Source organism: Bombina bombina, chromosome 4 (assembly GCF_027579735.1).
Source record: "Bombina bombina isolate aBomBom1 chromosome 4, aBomBom1.pri, whole genome shotgun sequence".
NCBI lineage: Eukaryota > Metazoa > Chordata > Amphibia > Anura > Bombinatoridae > Bombina > Bombina bombina.
In genome coordinates this window covers 340,992,640-341,004,883 of record NC_069502.1, presented here as the reverse complement: position 1 = coordinate 341,004,883, position 12,244 = coordinate 340,992,640, and the positions used below count along the sequence as shown (strand labels likewise).

Sequence of the window (12,244 nt, the reverse complement as noted above, 5' to 3'; positions counted from 1 at the left end):
TGTCCACATTTAGCGATGTCGGGCGGACATGATCGGCAATAGAGGATCATGTCCGTTCCGACATTTGTTAAATCGGCCCCTATGTGGCCTCTTCGTCCACTCTGATTTGTTTACAAACTAGATACACCTATCAGTCTGAGAAAATGTTTTCATAAAAGTCATATAGATACTTACACCCCCAGGAGCTTTACGGGTTTGGCTTGTTGCTTGGAAGATTTTTGGAGGTTCATCTCCAACCTTGGAATATGTCATAACTGAAGAACTGCTAAACAGGTGGCTGTCTGGATTGTCCGCTAATCCTTCCTGATATAAAAACAAAACCAAAATAATCTATAACAAATGCAAAATTCAATGACATTCACTACATAAAAAAAAAAAAAAATGCATAACAAAAAAATATTTAATAATATTTTATGTATCAATTATTCTTTTCATATTCTGTAAAATATGATTTTCAGTATTTTTAACAATGAAGGATACTTTTGACACATTTTATTTGCAGTTTAAAATGAGTTAATACATCCTTGCAACAGCTGATATCTTGGTTTGACCTATCTATATACTTTTAGAAGATACGTGAGATAAAGGCAGTATATGTACAAGACTATCCCAGTTTTATAAAAGGAAATTGTTGACCTAAGATGTTATAGTTCATTTAAAGCAAACAAATTTACAAAGACACATATACGGTTTTAAAAGAGAATGCCAGATTTTAAAAATGGGTATTATAATAAATAGTAGATTAAACAACTAAATTTAGTACCACAAATACTCAAGAGATTATTTGTACCTCTGCCTTTTAAATTAAATGAGTGCTTCAGGTGTTTACATATTAACTATTAACACATAACTATGTGTAATAAAGTATTTCAGATGAGATATAATGAAACTTGTTTATTACAAAATGTAATCCAACTCACATATACTGGCTTTGATGTAAAGCCAAAAAAGTCATATGGTATTTTGTGATATTCATAAAACTCAGAGGTGTTTGAAAATGTGTCCAACCAGCAACATGCAGACTGGTGCTGTCAGTCAGTTACGTGCTGTTTATTATACACATGCTGTGCTGTTGTCGGTGTGTACGTTTTTGGAAGGGCAAATGTAAGCTTGAGAGCTGATAGCACAATTATAGTATGCTGATCCCAGGGCTAGAGTGTCTTGTGTGCGAGTGAAGATTAGAATTTTTTTTTTTTTTTAATACCGAAGATGCAGTATTAGAAAGAAGATAATATTACTGTGTTAAGATGTGAATCTCTCAAACATAGATTTGGCAGATATTCTCTACACATAATCACCTCTGCCATTGCATCATGACCAAAAATGGGATAACGCTACACTGACTTTATGTAAAAGGAAGTCTTATTTATAGCAATTAACTGAGCAAAAATATAAACCTATGAATTCAAGCCAAATTAAGGTTGAGATGGTTTCTTGGAAAGTCTAGACAGAACTTTTCTTTGGCAGATAAAGCTGGATTCCAGGAAGCCCAAAAAGGTTTTGCCTATCAATCATCAGAAGAACAGTGAATGGAGAGTTTCTCTCAGGTCACAGAGATATTGATTCATACGACATGAGTTAAGTGGAACCTAGAAGTTATATGGCCATAAACGTCTTTTTTGGGGCTACCAAAGCTATTCACACACCCAGATATACATAGATTTAGTTTGAAAAGTAGAGCCCAGCATTAACTTACAAATTGTTTGTGGATGTTTAACATTCTGTTCCGCATGTTTGTCATCATGTTATCCATAGAGTGAAAAGGATCCATTAAGTCAGAAGACTGCTAAGAAAAGAAATGCTCATGATTAGAAGGTAAAATCTAAACCCATTTCTATTAACCTTCTTCACATAGCAGAGTATTGTGGGAAAAGAATAGATACAAGCCACTTTCTATAAGACAATGAGTAGACAAACGTCAAGTTTGCATTGTTAATACTGTTGCACTGCAACATTACCTACACACAATGTTATATTTCGTTTTGCATTTTATCTAAAGTGAATAAGCAAATTCATTAAACACAAAGTATACTCAGCCACTCACAAGTATATGGAAGGCGTTTAAAGAACATTTCAAAACAACTACATAAAGATAAATGTCAATGTGTTAATAAATGTGTTACATATGAAATATGCCACCTTTTACATGTCACTGAAGGGTTCTGTGACCATATAAAGTCCAAACAGTTAATACATTCTGCCATTAGAAGTTAAATAATGGTCAGTGGCAGATTTAGGGGGTTATGCACCACCCCTATTTATCACTGAAGTGCCACCAACATCAAAGCTACCAGCTGCCCAAACTTTTCTTTCTATACATGTCTAGTGCTCTACATAGGACAAGGAGAGAGAGATGCGAATGAGAAGAGGGAAAGAACAAATAAATTAAAAGGTAGGGATAAGTATTAACAGATTATAAAACCTTCTCTTCTCATGGTAAACTGAAATATAGGAAATAATTTGCTGTAGTGGACATGTACGGTAAATTGTGAGCTATCTAGTTAAAGGCAAAAGAATTTAAAAAAAAAAAAAACTCATTTATTTTGCCAAAATTAAACATTAGCTTCAAGGGCAATCAATGAGTCCTAATTATCTGCAGCAGTAAGGCAAGAGCAAAATGGCATCAATATATATATATTACATACATACAAACAAATATGTATGTTAACAATGACATTACAGAACTGAGCTGGGCAGCTTTGCTGCTGACAATCATTAGTATTCAATCAGTTCTGTTAAAAAAATTTTTATAACCTAGGAATAAGTGTTGGCATATTGACTGTTTCCACTATGTTTATTGTAAATCTGGTAAAAGACAACACACAAAGGAATGTGTCTGATAACAGTTTATTGTTAAACACCTTGATATAAAGAATATGCCCTGTAATATGTGACAGATTGGACCTGTCCCTATAGTTTGTAAGGAAATATTCAGAGAAATCAGCATGGGCTAAGCTGATAATTTATAGTGACAGTTTCAGACAGACAGGTGGTGACCCTACATGAACCAACACTGAGAAGTCATGCTTTTGTAACAGATGCTGAGCCAGACCACGAACTGCGGTCTATATGGAAGGTGATGCAGAGTCTACAGGGACTGTGTGGGAGGACCCTTGTACGTGTGTTGATGACCCTACTATTTCAGTAATCAGCCTCTCTTAAATTGTGCATTGATCTTGCTCTTCTATATTTACAAAATGTATTGTACATCATTTGTATTGCTCCATAAAACAGTATTTAAAAATGTGTGGCATTTTTTTAAAATACATATTCCTCTGGTGAAAAGCTTTTTTGTTCTCAAGTTTAAAGAAACACTGAACCCAATTTTTTTCTCTATCGTGATTCAGATAGAGTATGCAATTTTAAGCAACTTTCTAATTTACTCCTATTATCAAATTATTTTCATTCTCTTGGTATCTTTATTTGAAATGCAAGAGTGTAAGTTTAGATGCCGGCCCATTTTTGGTGAACACATTGTGTTGTTCTTGCTGATTGGTGGGTAAATTCACCTACCAATAAACAGGTGCTTTCCATGGTGCTGAAACAAAAAAATAGCTTAGATGCCTTCTTTTTCAAATAAAGAAAGCAAGAGAACGAAGAAAAATTGATAATAGGGGTAAATTAGAAAGTTGTTTAAAATTGCATGCTCTATCTGAATCACAAAAGAAAAAATTTGGGTTCAGTGCCCCTTTAAGGTGGCTTGTCCTAGTCAGTAAACAATACAGATGTGGGATTTATCTCCTGAGATTTTTCTTAACCTTGTTTTATATTTAAAAATATATCTTACTTATGTTATTGCATATGCATGATATAAATATGTTGCCTTTAATGGGTAGCTGTGAGTTCCTGAGTTATCAGCTCTCTCAGAGTGAGGTCTGTAACGGTTAGATGAAGTAGCTGAACATTGCTCTGTGTCTTACAAAGCATGCTTCACACTGCCTTCTCAGCAATGTTCTTGGCAGACATTTGGAGAGTGCAATCAATGTGACAAAGAAAGATGCCACTTGACTTCAACAGAGCACATGCATAGATGTGTGCAGTGTGTACTGGGTGCCACTTCTGACAGGACTGTACACGAGTGCTTTATAAATAGAGAATATGTGCAAGCTAGATCCAGACTATTGTGTTCCTATGTTAGTGAATGATAACAGGGATGTGCATCACAAATAAAGAATGGGTGACTACACTATTCACAGTGTAAAGAAAAACATCTGTTTGCTCTTCACCTACTTGCATGTATGTATGAAAATACTCCTCTTTCCACATTTCTGAACTGCTCAACAGGTTTGTTACGGATAGCACCATCTGTGTTTTTAAAATAATTTTACTTGTACCCAGTCATTGCTGCTAATGTACCCAATGAAAACAAAATAATAAATGAACAGGACAAGTATAGACCACACAACCTAATGTCATGTATCATTAGCAGAGGTCCAATAAGGAGATAAATAATGTATTACAAATATTTATATCAGGATCAGATTAAGCTAAAGTCTTCTAGCATCATAATATAAAGGAGTGAACACTTGCTGAGTCTTTTTCCCATCCTCTATCATCAACTGATTAATCTGTAAATTTATTTTTTGTAAAGCCATTTAAAAAGAATAATCTGTTTTGCATAATATGTAAATGCATTTCAGAATCAACACAAAAAAAACAAAACACATTTATTATAAGACAGACATTAGTAATGGTGCCATTTACAGTTCATGCAGCACCTTCCATGCTTTTCTAATGTTTATGTAGACAAAAAAACACAAGCACAAACACTTCCCAACAGCCCTTAGTCATGCACACACCCCTAGCCAATCAGTCGTTCAGAAAGGAGCAACAAATATTTTATTTCACACAATTTTACAAAATTTCTCAGTAAGCACATTAGACATTTACACACTGCAGAACTGCTGACAGTACAAACTTCCATAATGTAAAAGAAGCAATGTTAGTAGAAAACAGATTACATGTTCCATAAAGCAAGTCATTCAGATATACTAACCATGTTACTAAAACCCTGATGGGGCATATGGCAAAGACTTGAGGCCTGTAGGAAAAGCATTGGTTTTAATCAGTATATTAAACTGTTTGGAGTGAAAACACCTTGCAGGATACATACATAACAGGGATTCAATTAAGAAAATTAACAAAAAACCTTATGGAGACCTCAAAATTAAAAATGATTTCACATAAATAGTGTGTCCCAATATGACACTGCATATATGCTGTTCTTTTTTAATTTCAAATGTTCTATCCTGTAAAAAAGATCTCTTTCCACACCAGAAGTGCTATGAATGCTTGATTATGTGGCAGTAGGCTCCATTCATGCACTTTTGGACCACAGATGTGCAGCAAAGGCTTGTCAGCTCATGTGTCATGGGCATACTATGTGCATGCAAGGGGCCAATATTTCTGTGACATTCACAACACTTTTTTTCTTTCTTGCAGATATTGGGGATGTGGTAATGAAAAATAATTTTGCACAGTACAACATAGATTAATAACCATTTTTCACACATTATGGTTAGATTACAAGTGGATCGCTATTGATAGCGCAGAGTGTGCTATCAATATCGCTGGACTGCACTAGGATTAGCGCCCAAATTAATATTACAAGTCCATGGTAAAGAAGAATTACCAGAGAATGTTTAGTGCAGCCGTCATCATAATACAAGTTGAAAGTTATGTGTTGAGCAACACATAATAGCGATAAAAAAGTTAGCACAACTTGAGACCAAGTGAAGTGTTAGGGCTAAAATAAAAGTTTAACAAAACACTAAAACATTTTAAAATAAAGTATTACATAAATATATACATACATATATTTGTAATTTTTGCTGTTTGGGCCTTGCACCCAGGCCTGACTGGGGTTAACTGCCTGTGACTCTGGTGACAGTGCAGCTTCCTGAGAGTGCTGTTTTGCACCCAGGGCTGTGCATGTTACAGGGTCATAGGATGTGTACCCGGTCCTGCCTGAGAGTGCTGACCCCACCCGTGTTTTGTATATGTTTGAGGAGATTACATAAGCCTGTGCACCCTCCATTTTTTCACAGTTGTTTGATTGTGAGCCTGCATTGTGTGGCTGTTTAGGGACCCAGGTTTTTGTAAGAGACCTTGATGAGGTACCTGGGCTTTTCCCATTTGGCCAGATGCGGTAACTGACTCTTCCATTGCTGCCTTTTTTTTCTTAGTTGAGAGCTTGTGAGTGAGTGCTGGACTTTCTCTGTGTGCTATTAATGTATTATTTTTTTTGTAATGTTCCATGTTTGGGCCTTGTACCCAGGCCTGTCTGGGGTAAAGTGCCTGTGACTCTGGTGACAATGCAGCTTCCTGAGAGTGCTGTTTTGAACCCAGGGCTGTGCATGTTACAGGGTCATAGCATGTGTACCCGGTCCGGCCTGAGAGTGCTGACCCCACCCGTGTTCTGTGTATGTGTGTGTATATATATATATACATACATACATACACATATATATATATATATACACATACATACATACATACATACATACACACACACACATATATATGCACATATATATATATATATATATATATATATATATATATATATATATATATATATATATACACACATACACACATAGATATTAAATATAATATATAAATGTATGTTTATTGCTGAAATAAATGTATAAAAAGGGTTTAAAAAGGGATATGGAATATGTCAAGGTGTTGGACTGACTCAGAAATGTTAAAAAGGTTTAGATATGTATACACACACACTGCAGGCAAACACCTTCATAGATAAAATATCAATTTTAAACAAATGTAATATTTAGTTTTTTAAGAGAAATACTTGAAATACTATTGTTCTTCACTTAGAACAAAATGTTCTTTGTATTCACATAAATATACACACACACAAAACTGTGAATTGTGCTATGTTTCCCACACATTAGACTCTGTACTTTTCATTTGTGATTTTTTTTTAAATCCCTCATTAAAATAAAATCAGAATGTCTCTACAGATGTAACAAAATATTAATAATAGATTCAAACAATGTATATTTCATGGTCTTTGTGTTATATATGCTACTTTACGGCTAGATTTGGAGTTTGGCGGTAAAAGGGCTGTTAACGCTCCGCGGGTTTTTTTCTGGCCGCACCATAAATTTAACTCTGGTATCGAGAGTTCAAACAAATGCTGCGTTAGGCTCCAAAAAAGGAGCGTAGAGCATTTTTACCGCAAATGCAACTCTCGATACCAGAGTTGCTTACGGACGCGGCCGGCCTCAAAAACGTGCTCGTGCACGATTCTCCCATAGGAAACAATGGGGCTGTTTGAGCTGAAAAAAAACCTAACACCTGCAAAAAAGCAGCGTTCAGCTCCTAACGCAGCCCCATTGTTTCCTATGGGGAAACACTTCCTACGTCTGCACCTAACACTCTAACATGTACCCCGAGTCTAAACACCCCTAGCCTTACACTTATTAACCCCTAATCTGCCGCCCCCGCTATCGCTGACCCCTGCATTACACTTTTAACCCCTAATCTGCCGCTCCGTAAACCGCCGCCACCTACGTTATCCCTATGTACCCCTAATCTGCTGCCCTAACATCGCCGACCCCGATGTTATATTTATTAACCCCTAATCTGCCCCCCACAACGTCGCCGACACCTACCTACACTTATTAACCCCTAATCTGCCGACCGGACCTGAGCGCTACTATAATAAAGTTATTAACCCCTAATCCGCCTCACTAACCCTATCATAAATAGTATTAACCCCTAATCTGCCCTCCCTAACATCGCCGACAGCTACCTTCAATTATTAACCCCTAATCTGCCGACCGGAGCTCACCGCTATTCTAATAAATGTATTAACCCCTAAAGCTAAGTCTAACCCTAACACTAACACCCCCCTAAGTTAAATATAATTTTTATCTAACAAAATAAATTAACTCTTATTAAATAAATGATTCCTATTTAAAGCTAAATACTTACCTGTAAAATAAATCCTAATATAGCTACAATATAAATTACATTTATATTATAGCTATTTTAGGATTAATATTTATTTTACAGGTAACTTTGTATTTATTTTAACCAGGTACAATAGCTATTAAATAGTTAAGAACTATTTAATAGTTACCTAGTTAAAATAATTACAAATTTACCTGTAAAATAAATCCTAACCTAAGATATAATTAAACCTAACACTACCCTATCAATAAAATAATTAAATAAACTACCTACAATTACCTACAATTAACCTAACACTACACTATCAATAAATTAATTAAACACAATTGCTACAAATAAATACAATTAAATAAACTATCTAAAGTACAAAAAATAAAAAAGAACTAAGTTACAGAAAATAAAAAAATATTTACAAACATAAGAAAAATATTACAACAATTTTAAACTAATTACACCTACTCTAAGCCCCCTAATAAAATAACAAAGACCCCCAAAATAAAAAATTCCCTACCCTATTCTAAATTTAAAAAGTTACAAGCTCTTTTACCTTACCAGCCCTGAACAGGGCCCTTTGCGGGGCATGCCCCAAGAAGTTCAGCTCTTTTGCCTGTAAAAGAAAACATACAATACCCCCCCCCCCAACATTACAACCCACCACCCACATACCCCTAATCTAACCCAAACCCCCCTTAAATAAACCTAACACTAAGCCCCTGATGATCTTCCTACCTTGTCTTCACCATGCCAGGTTCACCGATCCGTCCTGGCTCCAAGATCTTCATCCAACCCAAGCGGGGGCTAGACATCCACTGAAGAAGTCCAGAAGAGGGTCCAAAGTCTTCCTCCTATCCGGCAAGAAGAGGACATCCGGACCGGCAAACATCTTCTCCAAGCGGCATCTTCTATGTTCTTCCATCCGATGACGACCGGCTCCATCTTGAAGACCTCCAGCGCGGATCCATCCTCTTCTTCCGACGACTAGACGACGAATGACGGTTCCTTTAAGGGACGTCATCCAAGATGGCGTCCCTCGAATTCCGATTGGCTGATAGGATTCTATCAGCCAATCGGAATTAAGGTAGGAATTTTCTGATTGGCTGATGGAATCAGCCAATCAGAATCAAGTTCAATCCGATTGGCTGATCCAATCAGCCAATCAGATTGAGCTCGCATTGTATTGGCTGATCGGAACAGCCAATAGAATGCGAGCTCAATCTGATTGGCTGATTGGATCAGCCAATCGGATTGAACTTGATTCTGATTGGCTGATTCCATCAGCCAATCAGAAAATTCCTACCTTAATTCCGATTGGCTGATAGAATCCTATCAGCCAATCGGAATTCGAGGGACGCCATCTTGGATGACGTCCCTTAAAGGAACCGTCATTCGTCGTCTAGTCGTCGGAAGAAGAGGATGGATCCGCGCTGGAGGTCTTCAAGATGGAGCCGGTCGTCATCGGATGGAAGAACATAGAAGATGCCGCTTGGAGAAGATGTTTGCCGGTCCGGATGTCCTCTTCTTGCCGGATAGGAGGAAGACTTTGGACCCTCTTCTGGACTTCTTCAGTGGATGTCTAGCCCCCGCTTGGGTTGGATGAAGATCTTGGAGCCAGGACGGATCGGTGAACCTGGCATGGTGAAGACAAGGTAGGAAGATCATCAGGGGCTTAGTGTTAGGTTTATTTAATGGGGGTTTGGGTTAGATTAGGGGTATGTGGGTGGTGGGTTGTAATGTTGGGGGGGGGGTATTGTATGTTTTCTTTTACAGGCAAAAGAGCTGAACTTCTTGGGGCATGCCCCGCAAAGGGCCCTGTTCAGGGCTGGTAAGGTAAAAGAGCTTGTAACTTTTTAAATTTAGAATAGGGTAGGGAATTTTTTATTTTGGGGGTCTTTGTTATTTTATTAGGGGGCTTAGAGTAGGTGTAATTAGTTTAAAATTGTTGTAATATTTTTCTTATGTTTGTAAATATTTTTTTATTTTCTGTAACTTAGTTCTTTTTTATTTTTTGTACTTTAGATAGTTTATTTAATTGTATTTATTTGTAGCAATTGTGTTTAATTAATTTATTGATAGTGTAGTGTTAGGTTAATTGTAGGTAATTGTAGGTAGTTTATTTAATTATTTTATTGATAGGGTAGTGTTAGGTTTAATTATATCTTAGGTTAGGATTTATTTTACAGGTAAATTTGTAATTATTTTAACTAGGTAACTATTAAATAGTTCTTAACTATTTAATAGCTATTGTACCTGGTTAAAATAAATACAAAGTTACCTGTAAAATAAATATTAATCCTAAAATAGCTATAATATAAATGTAATTTATATTGTAGCTATATTAGGATTTATTTTACAGATAAGTATTTAGCTTTAAATAGGAATCATTTATTTAATAAGAGTTAATTTATTTCGTTAGATAAAAATTATATTTAACTTAGGGGGGTGTTAGTGTTAGGGTTAGACTTAGCTTTAGGGGTTAATACATTTATTATAGTAGCGGTGAGCTCCGGTCGGCAGATTAGGGGTTAATAATTGAAGGTAGGTGTCGGCGATGTTAGGGAGGGCAGATTAGGGGTTAATACTATTTATGATAGGGTTAGTGAGGCGGATTAGGGGTTAATAACTTTATTATAGTAGCGCTCAGGTCCGCTCGGCAGATTAGGGGTTAATAAGTGTAGGTAGGTGTCGGCGACGTTGTGGGGGGCAGATTAGGGGTTAATAAATATAACATAGGGGTCGGCGATGTTAGGGGCAGAAGATTAGGGGTACATAGGGATAACGTAGGTGGCGGCGATTTGCGGTCGGAAGATTAGGGGTTAATTATTTTAAGTAGCTTGCGGCGACGTTGTGTGGGGCAAGTTAGGGGTTAATAAATATAATATAGGGGTCGGCGGGGTTAGGGGCAGCAGATTAGGGGTACATAAGTATAACGTAGGTGGCGGTCGGCAGATTAGGGGTTAAAAATTTTAATCGAGTGGCGGCGATGTGGGGGGACCTCGGTTTAGGGGTACATAGGTAGTTTATGGGTGTTAGTGTACTTTAGAGCACAGTAGTTAAGAGCTTTATGAACCGGCGTTAGCCCAGAAAGCTCTTAACTCCTGCTTTTTTCAGGCGGCTGGAATCTTGTCGTTAGAGCTCTAACGCTCACTGCAGAAACGACCAGTGACGTGCAGTGAGGTCAGACGCTGGTGAGGCACTAGATATGATACGACGGATAAACACATGTACAGAGGACCGCAAGTGCCCCCAACAGGGCACGTTTAAATGATAGCTGAACCAGTGCACAGGTGACATAATCAGGTGATGGGTGAGAGCAAGTTAGTAACCACTGAGTTACTGATCAGCTGATTACTTCACCTGTGCACTGATTCAGCTATAATGAAAACCTGGCCTATTGGGGGTACTTGAGGACCATTGTTGAGAAGCACTGCACTAAAGCACCAGCTCATCGGAAATATATTGATTACCTGGAAAATAAAGCACACATACTCTGCTCACTGACACCCACACACACTCTGCTCACATACACACTCACACAATTCTGTGGCACAGTGCCAGTTACTAAGCAATTAGAATGATACACAATCTCTTCTCTACTCACTACTGTATTGTAAAAATAGAAATAATTTACCATACACATTTTACACAAAGGACAAGTTATCAATACTGCCAACACAGCTGCTGCTGCAATATGGTGTTCAAGAAACGCATGTGCACATCCCACTTAGGTATGCTCTTCAACAAAGGACACCAAAGGATACCAAAAGAATGAAGTACATAATAATAATAAAAGTAAAATAGAAAGTTTTTTTTGTGTGCAATTTCTATCTGAATGATGGAAATGTAATTATGACTTTCATGTTCCTTTCAAAAACTAATTTGATTTGCTGACATGGGGCCAGTAACAGTTGATGCTAATTCTCAAAATATAAATAACTAGAAAAGTCTATTAAAATAGCATGCTCTACCTCAATCATGAAAGTATAATTTTAAATCTCTCCCTTTGACTATGTGTTTAACCAGTTACTTTACAGCGGCATTATTTCTAAAAACATTTAACTGCAATAATTACATATATTTTTTAAATAACATCTCCTTTTTATTAATATAAACTTGTATAAAAGCAGCACATATTAAAAACACAATGCAACAGCTTTCAATTTATTTGTGAATTACAAGTTAACAGCAGTCTTTAAATAAATGGAGACACAGAGAAAAATAAAATAGATACTGCATCCTCTGACTGAACAGACATAACATATATGGAGTTTGTACCTAATTAAATAAAATAACCATGAAAAAGGAA

At 36.7% G+C, this 12,244-nt stretch overlaps 1 protein-coding gene across 3 annotated transcripts in view; it reads right to left on the bottom strand.

Annotated features, from left to right (window-relative positions):
* The window catches only part of MLF1 (myeloid leukemia factor 1), a 96,616-nt gene that overhangs the window by 51,707 nt on the left and 32,665 nt on the right, over positions 1-12,244 (bottom strand). The window contains exons 3-5 of one of the 3 annotated variants that reach the window (XM_053710088.1): positions 4,997-5,041; positions 1,697-1,786; positions 175-303 (exon numbers count right to left, since the gene is read on the bottom strand). In XM_053710088.1, coding sequence (XP_053566063.1) covers positions 175-303; positions 1,697-1,786; positions 4,997-5,041 — 264 coding nt within the window. The remainder of the gene's footprint in view (positions 1-174; positions 304-1,696; positions 1,787-4,996; positions 5,042-12,244) is intronic. The other 2 variants (XM_053710089.1, XM_053710090.1) reach the window with 2 other exon arrangements.